This window comes from Oncorhynchus tshawytscha, linkage group LG32 (assembly GCF_018296145.1).
Source record: "Oncorhynchus tshawytscha isolate Ot180627B linkage group LG32, Otsh_v2.0, whole genome shotgun sequence".
NCBI classification, from domain to species: domain Eukaryota; kingdom Metazoa; phylum Chordata; class Actinopteri; order Salmoniformes; family Salmonidae; genus Oncorhynchus; species Oncorhynchus tshawytscha.
Window position 1 is genome coordinate 9,754,280 of NC_056460.1, and position 18,232 is coordinate 9,772,511.

General features: G+C 44.7%; 1 protein-coding gene across 1 annotated transcript; it reads left to right on the top strand.

Moving 5' to 3' along the window:
- The first annotated feature begins 2,241 nt into the window (after window positions 1-2,241).
- On the top strand, window positions 2,242-17,343 carry LOC112245514 (protein disulfide-isomerase). Its single transcript, XM_024413632.2, has 11 exons — window positions 2,242-2,566; window positions 4,564-4,770; window positions 6,561-6,694; window positions 7,015-7,152; window positions 8,997-9,101; window positions 9,384-9,509; window positions 9,772-9,972; window positions 10,618-10,738; window positions 11,611-11,792; window positions 13,226-13,342; window positions 15,765-17,343. The coding sequence occupies exons 1-11, from the start codon at window positions 2,428-2,430 to the stop codon at window positions 15,831-15,833; spliced, it is 1,539 nt and encodes a 512-aa protein (XP_024269400.2). The 5' UTR covers window positions 2,242-2,427; the 3' UTR covers window positions 15,834-17,343.
- The last annotated feature ends 889 nt before the right edge of the window (window positions 17,344-18,232 follow it).

Below are 18,232 nucleotides of genomic sequence, written 5' to 3' on the forward strand. Positions count from 1 at the left end.
TATCTGAAACGGTTGCCCACCTGTGCTTTTCTCGCACGACGGTGTCTAGGGTTTACAGAGAATGTTGCCACAAACGAACAAAAAACATCTAGTCATCGGCAGTCCTGTGGGCGAAAACAGTTTGCTGATAAGAGAGGTCATAGGAGATTGGCAAGCTAACAGGCGGGCCACAAACAGACAAATAATAGCGCAGTACAACATTGGTGTGGCATCTCAGAACCCAGAACTCGTCGATCCTTGTCACGGATGAGCTATTTCAGCAGACGACCACACCGGGTTCCACTCCTGTCAGCTAAAAATAAGTTGGAAGCGGCTCCAGTGGGCACGCGATCACCAACACTGGACAATTGAGGAGTGGAAAAACATTGACTGGAACATGACAGTGCGTTCAGTTTACTTGAGTGTTCTGCAGTCCCCAGACTTAACCCAATACAGCATCTTTGGAATGAGATAGAACGGGCTGTTCGCAGAATGAATGTTCCGATGGCCAATCTGCAGCAACTGCGTGATGTCATCGTGTCAGCATGGACCAACATCCCTGTGGAACGTTTCCGACACCTTGTAGAATCCCCTGAATAATTCAGGCTGTTCTGAATTACGGGTGTACCTAATAAACAGTTGACGGACTGTTAAAGATGTACAATATTGGAAAGGGTAAGGGGATACCTAGTCAGTTGTACAACTGAATGCATTCATGTGTCTTCCACATTTAACCCAAACCCTCTGAATCAAAGTATTTTCAGTGTTAGATTTCAAAACCATCTGGACATAAAGCCATAGAAAAGTAGATCTGTATGTGAATGAGTAGCAGTAATCTGAAAAATATTTCCAATAGGACCAAGGGCAGGAATATATTTTTTAAAGTGTACCATTGATAAGGTCAAGGGACCTACGCACTTGTCTGTACACCTGAGGCTCATATGGAGAGGAAGGTATTGAAAGTTTGACATCACAGGAAATATTTGTGTAAAATCAGTTTAGATTAAAAATTGCAATTATGTCTGTACAATGAAGTAGGGAGGTCAGTGACCTAACATCAAGGGGTTAGATGTACATGTCATATGAATTGGAAGCTATTGAAAATTAAATCTTTACATGAATGAATAACCACAGCTGTAATGTAATAATCAAAGGGGAAGAACTTATAAAAGGTGCCAAGGAACCCACCACACTAGTCTGTAGACCTATAGCTCATATGGACAGCAAGCTATTGAAATTTAGATCTAGCACAATAAATATTAATGTAAAATAATTGTCAAATGTAAGTGTTGTGGGGGGATCATTTGAGACATTTAAGTCTTTCTGGAAACACCAGGTTTGGCTGATTGCAGTTTTAAGACGGCCCCTTAAAGGTGCTGCATGGTCAACCTAACATCTGCATTGGCGTGCAGTATTTAAGGGAATACAGCCTCTGTAGAGTTCAAGCATAAATTGGCTTTAAGAATGCCCTGATCTGAAAAATGTGGTCAGGGGCTCCATATGGAGGGTGAGACGCTATTTGGAGCCTCTAGAGGCATGCAGACGCCAAATGAGCTACAAATGTTTTAACAATGCCAAGGGAGCCACAAAGCTCTGCAATGACATGATTGGTTGACTGTAGGTGGGGGCGGGAGGTCCTGTAAAAAGACAAACTCACTTCCTTGACTACTTCATTCACATCAGCTCCATGCTGCTCTGCCAAGCGCAAGAAGTATACATGTCCCGAATTTTGCAGAGGCCATATCACTGTCCAGGCCATATCACTGTAAATGCTCCACGTCAATGCAGATGTCGGATTGACCATGTAGCGCCTTTAATATTCCCCCATTGAAGGGGGAAAACACTATGTACCTCGCTCTCTATCTTCATTTGATTCTATATATTACCCTAATCATCCTAGGACCTTATGTGGAAGAGGTATTGACGAGCAAACTCCGATTATCAAACCATGCAAACTGAAAACAAATGTACTGCAGTCTTTAATAACCGGCAAGGTATCATTCATCATTACATCTGCCACCTCCCTGCATATTATACTGTTACATCCCCTTTTCTGCACTAAACCTAAGCCTTCATTCTAATGAATTTTAGTTATTTGTATCAACAATTGTCAAATATAAGCAAGAATTCGACTGGAAAGAATTTCAATCGATTTCAATACACATCCAATGACAAAGTGGATTCACTTCCAGGTACCTTCAAGCTGTGGTCCAGTCACAATTCAACACGAGCAGCTTTCAAACTCATAAATGCGCCTGCGCAATACGGCTGACCCTTCTGGTTCCTGTGCGTAATGCCACGACGCTAGTAGCGGTAGACACAAAAATACAAGCTTCAGCTCTAACTGTAAGAAGAGGAAATACATACGTAACACCACTTTCAGTCGGTAACTCATTCACTTGTAGCGACGAACACATTTTCTGTTAGAAACCACAGTTGACAGCAACTATGTTTAAGTTTGTCCTACTCTGCACACTGGCGGTGGCAAGCCGGGCTGATATCGGCGAAGAAGATGGTGTTCTGGTGCTGAAGAAAAGTAATTTCGAGGAGGCTTTGAAAGCTCACCCAAACATCCTAGTTGAATTCTGTAAGTGAACTACTTGATCATATAAATCCTTCGACAACCTAACTTGTTCACGCAGCTATACTAGCATGCTAGCTGCGTTCGCTTGCCGCTGTGTTATCAGCTTCACTTCAGCTAACGCAAATGTATGTGGAATGGCATACCAACGTCAGCTAGCTAGCTTTCTTGATAGCGAACAAGTGTACCTAACGTTGACTTAGCTACTATGGTTTTGCTTGGCAAACGTTAGTTATTCAAATTGGTCGCTAACTAGCTAACGTTAGGCCTGTGTCATACGTTCTGTTTATTACACACACTGCTGGCCATTGTATTGCAAGTAGTAACGTTTTTTTTTTTTTTTAAGGAATCTAAGACGATGTCCTTCCCAGCTAGCTTGCTAACTGTAACGTTTACTAGTGCAACACATTTGGATGAACCTTGCTAGTACATAACTTTGTTGGATTTAGCTAACTAACCAGTATACCAGGCACACAGTCAACTTGCGTATTCAGTGCATCCCTATCTAGCCGTCTCAGGACTGATACGTAAACTAAATGACAGTTGCGTTCGTCTGTGACCACTCTTGTTGGTCCAAGTACCTGTTTCTTTATCAGCCTTGGTGGCTTCATGGATCTAGAAGTTGATGAACGTGACCAACTTATTCTTGTTTGTTTAGTGTACAAGGGATGGCTTGTGCTTCTGTGTAGTCTCGAAACAATACGTAATACACGATTTAGAATACTCTAGCTATATGCAACAGTGCTGGCAAAGCAACTGTTGAGTGATGATAACATTATTCAGTCGTGTGAATACATCAGGCAGACTCCATTGGTTGCAAGAGTGACGTCTGGTTTTGATTCATTCACCACTTGAGTTTCGATTGCTAGGTATCTCTTCCTGGTCATGCACACTTTCTACCCCGGTTGCAATTAGGAGCTGTTTTGATGTGAGTTTACTGAAATTCTCACAACTTGCTGCTGTGGTTTTGCAACACATTTGTTAAATGCTTATTAACTTGTGAACTTGGTGGTTTCCACTTTTTCCTTGAGTGCAGTGGCTTTCTTTTATAAATTGCTTTGATGTAACCAGCAGGCCAGTCCTGCAACAGCTGTCAAGCGCTGAGGTATTCTGCACTTATCTGACAAACCTGCAGACCAATCGGAGAACTACACGACTCTGACATTCCAATGAGTGAAGAGGGGGAGGGCTAAATACTTTTTTGGCTCACGGACAGGAGGGACCTGGACCGTTGAATGAGATGCTAGGTTGACGTGTACTTCAAAGTTCAATCAAAAGTTCAACTTTTGTTTAACTCTTCTGGCTGATGGAACTTGGGGGGTGTGAAATGAAAACACAGCAACTCATTTTTTTATTTTAGTTTTGAAAGAACGCTAAATATTTAGATAAAAAGGAATTTCTGTAGGACTCTCTTAACATTTGAGGAAATATCCTTTGAACTTACAACCAAGCTTAGATTTTGTCATGCTTATGGTGATATAGTGCCATCTCGAGGCAAATTAATCACACAATCGAAGGCAATCAATGGGTTAAGTTTGTTCAAACTTTCATGGGGTTTTTCAGTGTTCATGCATTCAGAACCTTTGCAAGCCATTCTATGTCCTCCATGAATCAGATTAGAAATCCACATTTTCTCGGGTAATGTTTTCACTATCTTAGTTATTGGCCAAGGCTACTCCATTCAGTGATCTCATTGAAAACTAACTTGCCAGAGGGTTTTTTCCACACCCTCCAAATAGCCAACTGTAAGTAAATGTTTTTCTCAGTTAACTGGCAATTCTAAAGATCCAAGTCTCCCTCCATACGAACATTGTACCAATATTATTGTTTATTTAGTAATTAGAAATCATCCCTTCGGCCCAAACGTAGCAACACTCACATGCTAACGTAGTATATCAACAGAGTTACTACAGTATTTGCATCTACTTCACCCATCAGTGAAAATCTCTCGGCTCTGAAGCTGTGGTCTAATTTTATTTCTTCGATTTTCCTTCTTGTTCTAGATGCCCCGTGGTGCGGCCACTGCAAGGCCCTGGTCCCTGAATATGCCAAAGCTGCCAGCATGCTGAAGGCAGACGGCTCAGAGATCCGCCTGGCCAAGGTGGACGCCACAGAGGAGGCAGACCTGGCCCAGGAGTACGGTGTCCGGGGTTACCCTACCATCAAGTTCTTCAAGGGGGGAGACAAGGAGTCGCCCAAAGAGTACTCTGGTGAGTAGTGGAGTGACATATATATTACAGCTAGGGCTGGCACAGGTATCGTAGAACTGTGAACGAAAGAAAGGACTGATCAGAATCGTCTTACCCCGTTAACTTCAGGAGAAGGGGGATTCAACTTTACATTTAAGTAGATGTAGTTTACCCAATAGCAGTTCATTTTTACATGGAGTGGGTAAAGCTAGATCATTTTGTGAGCAGAATGTCACGGGCGGGATGAGAAGCTTTATTTCCAAAAGTTCCAAGTGGTCAAAACCTTTTGTTTTTCAGACTGGGCAGGGGGGGGTTACCAAAGCTGTGTTTTTCATTAGGTATGTTCTAACTCATTTTCCAAAATGTATTGGTCTATACTTTTAATAGATTTTTTACAAAAATGTAAATTATGACAGCTGTGTCTTTGCATGACATTTAATCGTTACAACATATACTGCGCTTGACATGATCGTGGACTGAGTCTATAGGCAGAACTGGGCTATTTCTGTGTACTTGGTTAGCCGTTACAAATTTATCCCAGTTTTTCATTTTCTCAAGTCAATTGGACAAGGCTGAATTCCTTCAGATTTGGAAATAACCAATTTATATAAAATAAGGTTGTCAACTGGCAAATGTATTTTTATTGTGAATTATTGTGCTGATCTCAATGACTAAATCTAGAGCAACCTAATTACGCAATGCCTAAGTACCTCAGGGACTGGGACAACTATTACCAACCAAGTGATAAGCTGTCTCGTGTAGTGCAGTAGTCCGGTTATGATCATCAGTCATAGATTCTGTGTGTTTTCTGGCGGATGGCCCAGACACTAAGTAATGCCTTTTCTTATGCTGGTAATGTGACTCCTATCAGCCAAGTGTGTGTTAGCCAATGGCCCGTTCACTCTGCCCAATATAACTGTGACTAAATGAAGGGGCCCCTCCCTCCTCCACACATTCTACCATGCTCTCTCTCCCTCCCATCCCCCCAGCTGGGCAATGTGCAGTTCCTCATGTTTGCTCACTGTGACTGGCTTTTTTTTTTTTAAGCGGGGGGTGGGGGGGGACAGCCATAACTTCGAGCACTCGCTCTCTCTGGGCCTAAAGCGGTGTACTCATAAGGCCGCAGGCAGCAGTATCCCTTCTCCAGCTGTCTCGGTCTGTCTGGCTACAGCGTCGCTCAGTGGTGTTGCTCTGCTGTTGCGTCATTGGCTCTTTTTGTAATAACATGCAGGTTAACCATGAGTCAGTCCACTTAATTGGGACTCGTTGGTTCTTAGAGCTTAAGTGTTCTCTGTCGGTTCAAACAAATCACGGAGGAATGTAGCTACTTTTTTTGTTAGTCTGCCAGTAGCAAGGTTGGTGTGACCAAATAAGCTAAGAAATACTTTATTAAATGAGAGGTCTTTCACTGTCCTTTGTCCCCCATAATGACCATTCAAGTACAATAATGGCAGCAATACTTGTAAGCTGTGTTTACTCAAGTACAACGCAGTTGTGACAGAATAAATTTGCTCTTCCGCCTGTTCACCCTGAAGCAATGTTTGATCTGCCTGCCTGCCATTAGTCTCTACAGCCACCCCTGGTCATGTGACCTGGGCCCTGTTCCAATACTTCAAAATGCGTCCTTGCCGTCATCTCTGATCTGTACATGAATGCAGGCTTGCCTTTCTGTTGTATTGTTTCCTATGGCCAACCTTGTCTGCTCAGTGAATACATTACAGTACAACAAAGGAAGTAGTGAATCAGTCTCATACATTATTGTTTGAATGCGGCCAGAGTGACTTTCCAGAACTGTTGTTCCCTTCCTGCAGCTGGCAGACAGGCTGATGACATCGTCAACTGGCTGAAGAAGCGCACTGGACCAGCTGCCACCACCCTGGGGGAGGTCGCCCAGGCAGAGTCTATGATTGCTGAAAACGAGGTAGCAGTCATCGGCTTCTTCAAGGTGAGCCGATGACCTCTGACCTACTCTTCAGACCTAGCTGCTCGAGGTCACTGTGATGCTACAAAGCCAATCTGTAGTGTTTCTTTGCCAGAAAGTTTAGTGCCAACTAAGCCCCATTCCCCACTAGACAGCTAGTTTGACACTTTCAGTACTGATCAATAGTTTTGGCTGATTTTCTATAGAAATACATGCAAATCATTCTCTCACAGTTCAAATTAATTATCAAGGCATAGATAGGCATGTTTTAATCGTTAATTTCCTACATTGAGTCCTATGGTTCGTGTACGATGGCATCTAAGCTAAGCGTCTCTGTCCTGCAGGACGCCGAGTCTGAGGGAGCCACGGCTTTCCTGAAGGCTGCGGAGGCCGTCGATGACGTTCCGTTCGGCATCACCTCCAACGAAGCCGTCTTCTCCAAGTTCGAGGTATCCAAGGATGGAGTCGTCCTCTTCAAGAAGGTACGGAGCGAGTACTTTGATTCAGTGTGATTTAATCACCCCAAGTGTTTTCATCGCTTTCAAAATTGCTACCCTGATCATGGTGTAACCCCTTCTGTCCATCGGACTAGACTGTTTACTGCCTGGAAGCTATATCTTAGCAGTGAATGCCTTACTGTTTTTGCAGTCTCCCATTTGCTATTTAGCTGTGAATATTGTCAGGTTTTTACCAGTTATTTGTATTTAACTGGATTATAAATACTTTATGAATGACCTGGTCATCAGATTTGATTAGATCATGAGCGTAACCCATACATCAATCTGGACAACTTAAAGCAGGGTAGCTGCAGACAGGTTTGATTCTTTTGGGGTGTCAGCTATGTAACGGGATCCCACAACCTCATAGCTACAGCAGTATCCGGTCTTGGTCTGCTAATATTAGTCTGTAGACCTGCTCTGGGAATGTGTCTGACTCTCATTCTGCCTGCGTTTGTGCTCAATGCTGCATTCTGCCTTTCAGACAATGAGATCATCAAGCTAGACATGGCTAGATCACTGATGGGTTTAGTGGCAGCCACTGTGCTATGTCGTAGGATTTCCATGCTAGTTTCACTGGCTGCTGTCTGTGAATGAAGAACAAGTATAGCGCAGCTCTTTACAGTTCAAAAGAAGGGGCAAGCTATCTTCTTTGAAGTAGCCCTCGTGAGATTCTACCTTCATACTCAAGTCTCGACTCTGTCTGAGGAATTTACTCATTTGATCCAGCATTTCCACGGTAATGGCAAGATGAGGGATTCCTCTTCATTCAGGCCAACTGGTCATTAAATTTGTCTCGGACATGTAATGGTCTTCCCCTCTCCCCTCCCTCAAATGACAATGATTCTTAAAAGGACCAGATGTGGTAATTGGATATCCACATTTCAAAACCAAGCCACATCTTGTGACCTGGGCTGAACTGGGTTACAGTCCACATGGACATTCTACGATATGTTATGCAACATGTTATGGCCACATTCCTGCCTTTCCATAAATATCAGATGTTATGGCAAATGTAGTCTTCCATCCACCTGTTAAGTCATCACTGGTCAACAAGGAAAGAAGCCAGCTGCTAGTGGGGGTTTGTGTTGAGTAGTTGTAAACGTGGTCTGAAAGTCTTCCGCCTATGAGGCATAGGGCTGAATATCAAACTTCTGAAATAAGGCACTGATGGTTATGGGAGAAAAAGTGGGCTAGATCTCAAGTTAGGATTTGGCTCCTATTCAGCGGAAGTACGTGACATTTAAAAACAGATGCCACCCATAAACCTTTGTATTTTCATCGCTGGACCAGACCACACATGTCAACCTGTTTCCTTCTCTCTCGATCTGCTTTGAATTTTAAATCATTGCCATTTAGTGGTCAAGGAGGGCACAGCTCACCGGCAGGCCTTTCCATGTCGCGATTCAATAGAATTCTGCCTGTCATTTTAAAGACGTAACCCTCCATCTCTTACGAGACAGATGGGATTCCTCCATCTTATCGCCCGTTAAGCCCCCCACTCAACAATCATGATACTACCCCACTATTGTCTGCTTACTGTGTGTGTGATCCAACCCTGACACGCACTCCTGTGTCTCCCAACCTTCCTGTTGTGTACCAGTAAGGGCTGCTGTTCTTAACACTCAATTTAAACCCTATTTAGCCTAACGTTGATTTTCTTCAGCTGGAGTTACCAAAGGGATATAAATGAGCTTGTTTGATGCATCTATGTTTGGGTTGTGGGGAGTTCACAGGCAGAATATAATAAAATGGGACTAAACTGGGAAGTTGGTGGCGTATTAACGGGTTTGGCTACCAACTGTTTCCATCGGTTTTGTCCTCTACAGTTCGATGAGGGTCGTAACACCTTTGACGGAGAGCTGAGCAAGACTGACCTGCTGGCCTTCATCAAGGCCAACCAGCTGCCCCTGGTCATCGAGTTCACCGAGCAGGTAATGGCTGTTCTTTATACTGCTGATACTCAAAACCGATGTGCTGTCTCAAATATACACACACTTACAGAGAAAATAATCCTTTTTCCAGATGAACTTTCTCCTCTGTCACACTAAGCTACAAAATCTATCGACGTCCTCATCCCCACCAAGGCCCTATGACGGCTTTCACGAGGCCCTTCAGTGCCGTTACCTCAACTTTTAATACAAGCGTTTATATCCTGAGCTTTTGTTCCCCCGCGTATGACTTTTGCGCTTCATAATGTCGTGTTTTCTCCGCAGACCGCCCCCAAGATCTTCGGAGGAGAAATCAAGTCTCACATCCTCATGTTCGTGCCCAAGGCTGCCGACGACTTCAACGACAAAATGGCCGAGTTCAAGAAAGCATCAGAGGGATTCAAGGGCAAGGTGGGTGGACCAGACTGAACCGAGTCAAAGTGACGACCTTCATTCATTGTGCCCCATCTGCAGTAAAGGCTTGTTTTTCCCTTATCTATTTGTTATGAATAAGGCAGTTATTTTTCATCCAGCGCCTTGAAAGTAATTTACTGTATGTGTGGTACTGTGTCTCGGTATGTACCACTGAGACTGTGCTGGAGTGTACGTCACATACCCACCTAGACTAAAAGCCAGATACTTGAACCTCGTATTTCTTCCTCTCCTCCCCCAGATCCTGTTCATCTTCATCGACAGCGAGGTGGACGACAACCAGCGCATCCTGGAGTTCTTTGGGCTGAAGAAGGAGGAGTGCCCTGCCATCCGCCTCATCACCCTGGAGGAGGAGATGACCAAGTACAGGCCCGAGAGCGAGGCCATCACCGCCGACAACATCATCGCCTTCTGCACACTCTTCACTGAGGGAAAACTCAAGGTGTGTTGGCTTAATGTCTGCAGACAATCCAAGTGTACATGCTCCGTGTGTGGTTATGTTGAAGCATAGTGTTCCTCAGATTACAAGGTTAAGCTGTTACTGGGGTTTCTAGGACATTGGGGTACCCCTAGCTGCTGATAAGTTCAGAACAGTAGGCTATAGCCCAGCCTAGACGGTGAGAACAGCCGTGCCCTACTGTAGACATTGATGAACCAGTCTCTATTACTGTTATGGCACTGCAGTGCAGTCATTATGCCTCTGGCTGGGTGTCAATGGCAGTGGATTGAAAGTGCAGATGTAGGCTAACCTGCTGTGCCAGAAAGTGTTGCAAATTTCAATTCTTATGTCATAATGTTTAATGCAATGTGGGCCTGCATCAAGAATGTACACTTACAAGTATTGGTTAGGCTCCATATTTATTTTAGTGATGTGAGGGAGTATGTGCACTGTGCAGGTTTTGCATCATTCCCGTTTTATAGGAGATTGCCTCATGACTTAGGAATCATGTTTCTGTACCATTCAGCAGAGAAACGACCCATAAGTCAAGTGTTGCTTCGTTTGGAACTAACATAATTCGGCTCGTTCTTGGTTTTGCAAAAATCATGTAATCCATTAAAAATCTCTCCTGTGTGTCGTCCCCCACAGCCCCACCTCATGAGCCAGGACATCCCTGAAGACTGGGACAAGAACCCTGTCAGAGTCCTGGTCGGCAAGAACTTTGAGGAGGTCGTCTTCGACCCCAAAAAGAACGTCTTCGTTGAGTTTTGTAAGTACTACCTCCCTCTCGTCAATACGTATGTAAGCCCCAGGTGGTCGACAGGCTCCCTTTTCAGGGGTCGATGGCCCTGATATATTATGAGGTGCTCTCTTTTGATTACACCGTCCACGAGGACGGGAGGTGGGAAGCTATCCCTGAGTCTGAAACCAGAGTCTTTCTCCTAGCCCTGGCGATGCACCTTTGCGCTAAGCCCCAGCAGATGTACAAGTGACAAGGACCGAAGATCATTCCATCAGCCCTCCACACGAATTGATGCGTAACCCAAGACTGAGTAAGGAAACATTGGGATAAATTTAGTCGCAGGAGTTTTTTTTTATAGCTCACGAAGACTAAACTTGCCTCCACTGTTGTGGTGAGCCAGAGTGAGGAGTTTTCTATCCCTGGGCTTTAAATGTGTCGCTTACGGTCACTGACTGGGGGGGTCAGATTCTCGTACGGCTGTGGAGGGTATTTCCTATCCGGTTGAGGGGAGTGTCATGCTCTTTGCATGTTTGAAGTGTCCCAGTGTTTGGGTTGCCGTGGCAGGGTGGCACAGCTGTCGTAAACCTAACTGCCAGCCTCAGAAACTACAGCCGACAGGCTTGAAATAATGGGCCGCTGGCAAGCCATTCCCCTATTCCAGTCGCTTTCCGTTGTATAAATGATCCTATACAGCTGTGCGTTGTTTTCCATGCATGCCTTTCTATTTATATCCATGCTGATACATTGTCATGATAATTCTACTATGGATACAAATGGAAGGCAAAGTAACATCATGCAATACAATAACCAGCCTAAGCATTCAGGTGATGATCGGTGAGCTTGTATGGGACAGGAAAATGCTCTTATCCCTGATTGCTCCTCTGCTCTCCCCACTGCAGATGCACCCTGGTGCGGCCACTGTAAACAGCTTGACCCCATCTGGACCAAACTGGGAGAGAAGTACCAGGACAGCGCCGATATCGTCGTGGCCAAGATGGACTCCACAGCCAACGAGATCGAGACAGTCAAAGTACACAGCTTCCCCACGCTCAAGTTCTTCCCCGCAGGCGATGAGCACAAGGTCAGTCTACTGAAACGATGTGGAATGTCTGCCAGTGTTAGCAGCCATTTGTAACTGTTGGCAGTTGACTCCCAAACGTATCATTACAACGTTTCCATTGACATGGTCCTCGGCTGGACGGTTCCTCTGTCCCACACTAGGGGACGGAGGGGCTCTGCGGTTTACCCAAATGTGATGACTATTCAAGTCGTCCATACAACCCCATTTTGGAATGGCCTTAGTCTATAGGTCTAATTCCACTTTTGGGATAACATGACAACATATCTTTTTAATTGGCTCATTCCCCCAACATAGCCAGTGATAAATTGCCCGGCATTTGAGCACGGGTCTCATTTTTGAAAACCCAGCCCTCGCAAGAGGGAATTAATCCCCTCGTCAGTTAGTAGCACCACCCATTCTAGGCTTTGGCTCTTTCGGTAAACACCTGAGAAGCATGGCTTTTGACCACTCACCCACACCCATCCATCCACACTACTGAAATATAATTTTTTCATTTCACAGCAAATACAGGTGGGTGTGCGGTTATTATGATCAGGTTAAGTAGCTGCCACACTCACTAGGAGGGTTGATTTAGCAGCACCAGCCACACATGCAGAAACCCAAGCCTGCTGGCCCTCTGAGTGACCCGGCCATTGTGGTGGTGTTTACGTCTTCTACCAAACCCAACCCCTCTCTCTATCGTTGCCCGATATTGCTGTCTCCCTCTTGAGACCCTCACCCCAGTTCTTAAAGAGCAGGTTGTCATTTATTGAGGCATGCCAGCCACCCTACTGAACTATAGCCCATAGCAGTCAACTACAGAAAGCCTCTTGGAAAAGATTGGGAGCTTGCGTGTTGGGATTCCCCTCGCAAAGAGCCCTGGGGTTAACACCTGACCCGGAGTCATTCCTCCTTGTGACCGAGCCAGAGGTGGCTAGGGAAGGAGGCAGCTGTCTGTTGGCTCGCTATGCTCTGTATGAACTGACTGGCTGAGACTACGTGGGTCGGGAGGCAGAGCTCTGCGACTGTCCGCAAGACCGATCTCAAGGGCAACCCTATAGTATCTGGTTCTATAAACGAGAAGGGCTATAAACAACACCTTTGGCCTTCTGTCATCCATTAATAGTTGTATATCTCCTCTTGACTGCTCATTGGCACAGGTCTGAAGATGGCTAGACTCCTCAAAGGTTATTGGCTCCAGATTCAAATTAGCACGTGTTGCGGGATCCCACAGGCTGATTTTATTAATTAGACATTTGGATAAGATTTCAGTTCTTTGACAAATGGACCACTGGACTTTCTTGGTTTTATAGTTCCAATTTTGCCACATTTGATAGTTGGTGATGCATGTAAAACAGTCAGTCTTACTTTCCTTGTGGAAAAGCAAAGGAAAATGATCCGTTTGTATTTAAATCCCTGTAGAAATTTGATGCATGTGACTTTCTTCCATGCAGGTGGTCGACTACAATGGTGAGAGGACACTGGAGGGCTTCACCAAGTTCCTGGAGAGCGGAGGCAAGGATGGCGGAGCACCGGCTGGAGAGGAAGGGGAGGAGGATGAGGGGATTGATGTAAGTACACACCTGGGATTGGTATGTTTCAAAGCCCAATCGTTTTACCTGCCGTTTTGATCTGAAAACACCCACCTTGTTCACAATGACTTATTTTTTTACACGGTCATGTGCGGAGTACACTCTGAAATGGGAATGTTGCTCAAGGCTGCTTTCAAACGGTCAAAAGAATGATGCGTTTGAATTACAGCCAACCCTTATCCAGTAAGAGCAACGCATTAGTGGATGGGACAGGAGAATACAGCGATGTTGAAGGTTTAACTTTTGTTGCAACGCATCCTGATCAATTGAGTTTTCCCCAGAAACTGGCCCAAGAGTTGTGCATGTGCCAGCAAGCCCACAAGGTAACTTTTGGGGGGGGATATTCAGTATCCTGTAGGTCACCCAGAATAGACCCACAGAACCACCTCTCCTGAAGATTTGGGTAACTTGTAACCCTAGATTTGGGGTCACATGCCTACGTACCTATTTTAACTCACTTTTAAAAGTGAACGTGACCTGTCCTCCCTCCAAGTAAAGCCTACTCTTTGCCTTAGAACAATGCAGAAACAATCGTAATGGCTATTTACATGGTGTTTTTTGTCCGTGTTGAAGTCTGGTGTCTTTCCCATCTTACTTCACTGATTCAACTACTTTCCAATCCTCCCTGAAGGAAACTGTCTTGTAGAGATGATGTAGGGCAAGCTGACTAAGGCTTCCATGAACTCTGTCTTCAAGCACAGCAGGCAGCCAGACAGACATGCTCATTACATGACCCGTTAAGGCCGAGACAGTCATTAGTCCAGCAGCCCATGTCTGTCAATGAAGATGACAGACCTTACCCACTTAAAATCCTGAGCCGAGTTTGTAATAAATTCTGACTAATAGAATTTACACCAGGATATTCCCAGGTGTAAGAAATAATGCACGAAACAGAGTAAGACGTTTTTGAGAAATTGAATCATGTTCCTTATGATGTCGTCATCCAAGACTTCTTGCACAAGGGAATGATGGGATTTTTCTCTCCCCATTTCGAAGCCAAATGACAAGAGCCAGTAATCTCTCTAATGGTTCTAAAAAAAAAAAAAAATGTTTTAAAGCCTGGTGGCTTCCTGAAAATGCGGCTGGGGTTTCACTCCTTCCCTGGCACCTAGCCGGGCACTAAGACCAGGGCCTGCATCCAAAACCCACTGGCGATCCAGCTCAAACTAGTTGAAGGCCCTCATCCCACTACCACACCCCCTTCTCAGAAGTCTAATTGCAGACCATGCCCCGACTGCGGTTGCTAATGCCCACTGTGGCTGTCGCCGCTGTTTACCATGCTCTCCCTTGGGACCAGGCCTCCTGTTCGAGCGTGCAAGTCAACATCCTCACCCCCACATCCTCAGTCAACAGTATCCCTCCCCCGGCCTCCTTGACAGAATGGCATCTTTGCAAGACTGTCATTTTCTATTTTATTGGTCGCATACACATTTAGCGGATGTTATTGCGGGTGTAGTGAAAGGGCTTGTGTTCCTAGCTCTAGCACTGCAGTAATATCTAACAATACATACGTCTAACAAGTAAAATAAGGGATTAAGAAATATATCAATATTAGGACGAGCAATGTGAGTCCCGAGTGTTTGTGTGATGCATAGACAAAATGGACAGTATTGTAGTGCAGTCGGAAAGAATTCAGACCCCTTGACTTTTCCACATTTTTATGTCATTGCCTTATTCTAAAATGGACACAATTATCCCACCCCATAATGACAAAGCAAAAAATGTTTTTTTAATGTTTGCAAATTTATTTAAAAAAACGAAAATCACATATGTAAGTATCTAGACCCTTGACTCGCTACTTTGTTGAAAAAAAATAAACAATTGAATCAATTTTAGAATAAGGCTGTAACATAATATATGGATTAAGTAAAGGGGTTTGAATACTTTCTGAATGCACTGTGTGTAGATGGATATCTGAAGAATAGTATATGGACAGCAGTAGTTAAATGGGATAGGCCTTGACTACAATACAGTATATGCATATGACATTGGTAAAACAGTATGTAAACATTATTCATTATTAATTACGTACTGTTTGGGTTACCATGCCGTATTTGTTCATGCGGTCTGCCAAAAGTGATGTATGGGCATGGAGGGCCATTCAGTTAAACCTCAGTGCCCCACATGTCTAGTCCTTAGGCTGTTTTTATATGTATGTTTCGCCAGGGCACGTTTTTTTCCCCAACAACCATTCAAGCATGTCATGTTGCCCTTATTTTTTTTTTCTTTCATTTTTGCGTATGTGGTTGTCAGTGGAGACACGATGAGCTGCGTAGTATCCTCCCACCACATGTGTTCATTATTGAATCCAAGCTTTCTACTCCCGAGAACTCCAGACTCGGAGAGCAGCTTCCTCCAGGCAGGTGTTAAAGACCCTCTCCTCCTCTCTCCCTCCTCCCAGGATATGGAAGACCTGGATGAACAGGACAGTGATTCCGATGGCGACGGTGGCGACCACGACGAGTTATAAGACCCGGCGAAGGAGAGAGGAGAGACGAACCCCCACCCCTTATACCAACCACCCACCGTCACTTCCACCCCTGTTCTGTGAACACTAATACTTCTCCTTTAACTGCTCCTCAGTCAGTCTGTCAGCAGATGTGGCAGGACCCATGGCCAGCCCCCCTCCTGAAGCCACCTCGACAACCTCGATCTCCCTCCCGCTGGACCAGATGGACTTGTCTGTCCCCTTGTCGTGGGAACTCAACAGAGCAGAACGGCACCTCATGGTCTTAACGGCTTTTTTCATTACCAACGTTCCTCATCAATCAAACGATGGAGTTGTATTGCCTTGTATATTTGAACCAAAATGTTAAACGGCATTAAGATACTGTGCTTGACATATCCAGTTGGATCCACAAATTGGGTTATGTACCTGTCATTTTTTTTGTCAAATTACTTTCCCCCAGTCTGCTGCAGTGTGAGTGGTGCAGTTTTGTGGTGTTGCCAGTTTTTAGGTCTGGGGGGGCGGGGGCTGTTTTTGTTCCTCTGCTAGTCTTTCTGAGGGCCAGAGGTGTTATATGGTGGGATGTATGGACTCTCTCAGGGGACTTGGGGCCATCCTATTGTCTTTTTGTAAAGAGTAACAAAATAAAGAAGCAGCGTGTTCCATGTAGCAATATATGCATCTGTAGCTGAGACCAATCTTGAGGGTCACTGTACTTCTCTCTCTCTCTCTTCATTCTCTCTAAGTCTACAAATCATGTTTTTCAGTTCAGTTTCCCTCATTTCAGCATGGCTACTGACTTTATTTTCCTTTTTTAAAGAAAAACAACTTTTGGAAATAGCTTGTTTTATTTAATTGTATTTTCATTCAATATATATTTTTTAAATAATCTGTGTACCAGTAATTCCCAGGTAAAGTTTAAGCTGGGGTTGAGTTGGCTCTCTGTTAGCCCTGGGATTAGTGGGGAGGCCCAAGACAGTTTCTGTTTGTCACTGTGTTCATAGCCTGGACCCAGATCGGTTTATGCTGTCTCGCCAATTCCTATGGCCTTGACCAGATGGGGCAAATCGATCTGAGACCAGGCTACTGTGTTTATGCCGTCAGATTCCGCAAGGTTACTGAAGGAGCAGAGGTGGTCACTTAAAAGGAACTGTGTTTTGGGACTCTGAGAGCGGTCTCTGTCCTGGTTATCTTTGGGGAGGGGGGGACAGCCCTACCCCACCGTACCTGTACTGCCCCCATCCCTCTGGCTTCGGCTCTACCTGACACTCTTGTCCCCATGGAGGTGTTTGTGTGCCTGGTTGTGTAAGTGTGCTTGTGATCGAGTGTGTGTGCTTTTTTTTTTTCTTATGTCCATGGACAAGGTTGTGTTTGTTTGGCTGGGATGGGAGGGTTGAGTAGGCCAGACCGGGATGAGGGTTGTGATGTTCAACAGCAGTTTTTCAAGGGGGAAATGACTTGCATTCCATCACATTGAATTTGACGTGGAAAAGTGAAAACTGGTGGCCAAATAAATAAAAATATGGAAAAACTACTGTTGGCTTTTATTCTTGCACTTTTCAGCACATCTTTGATTCAATATATCAATAATGTGGTGTTTTAAAGGAAGACTATCAGAACTGAATTCCTACTGTAATAACATACAGTTTGGCAAAAAAGTATTTAGTCAGCCACCAATTGTGCAAGTTCTCCCACTTAAAGATGAGGCCTGTAATTTTCATCATAGGTACACTTCAACTATGATAAAATGAGGGGGGGGGGAAATCCAGAAAATCACATTGTAGGATTTTTAATGAATTTATTTGCAAATTAAGGTGGAAAATAAGTATTTGGTCACCTACAAGCAAGATCTCTGGCTCTCACAGACCTGTAACTTCTTTAAGAGGCTCCTCTGTCCACGACTCGTTACCTGTATTAATGGCACCTGTTTGAACTTATCAGTATAAAAGACACCTGTCCACAACCTCAAACAGTCACACTCCAAACTCCACTATGGCCAAGACCAAAGAGCTGTCAAAAGACACCAGAAACAAAATTGTAGACCTGCACCAGGCTGGGAAGACTGAATCTGCAATAGGTAAGCAGCTTGGTTTGAAGAAATCAACTGTGGGAGCAATTATTAGGAAATGGAAGACATACAAGACCACTGATAATCTCCCTCGATCTGGGGCTCCACGCAAGATCTCACCCCGTGGGGTCAAAATGATCACAAGGACGGTGAGCAAAAATCCCAGAACCACACGGGGGGACCTAGTGAATGACCTGCAGAGAGCTGGGACCAAAGTAGCAAAGCCTACCATCAGTAACACACTACGCCGCCAGGGACTCAAATCCTGCAGTGCCAGACGTGTCCCCCTGCTTAAGCCAGTACATGTCCAGGCCCGTCTGAAGTTTGCTAGACAGCATTTGGATGATCCAGAAGA

What these genes read in the sequence shown, in the direction of transcription:
- LOC112245514 (XM_024413632.2), top strand. Translation starts at nt 2,428, where the DNA reads ATGTTTAAGTTTGTCCTACTCTGCACACTGGCGGTGGCAAGCCGGGCT. An exon ending in CAGTCATCGGCTTCTTCAAG is followed by an intron (nt 6,695 to 7,014) that starts GTGAGCCGATGA and finishes TCTGTCCTGCAG; the next exon opens with GACGCCGAGTCTGAGGGAGC. An exon ending in CAGAGGGATTCAAGGGCAAG is followed by an intron (nt 9,510 to 9,771) that starts GTGGGTGGACCA and finishes CTCCTCCCCCAG; the next exon opens with ATCCTGTTCATCTTCATCGA.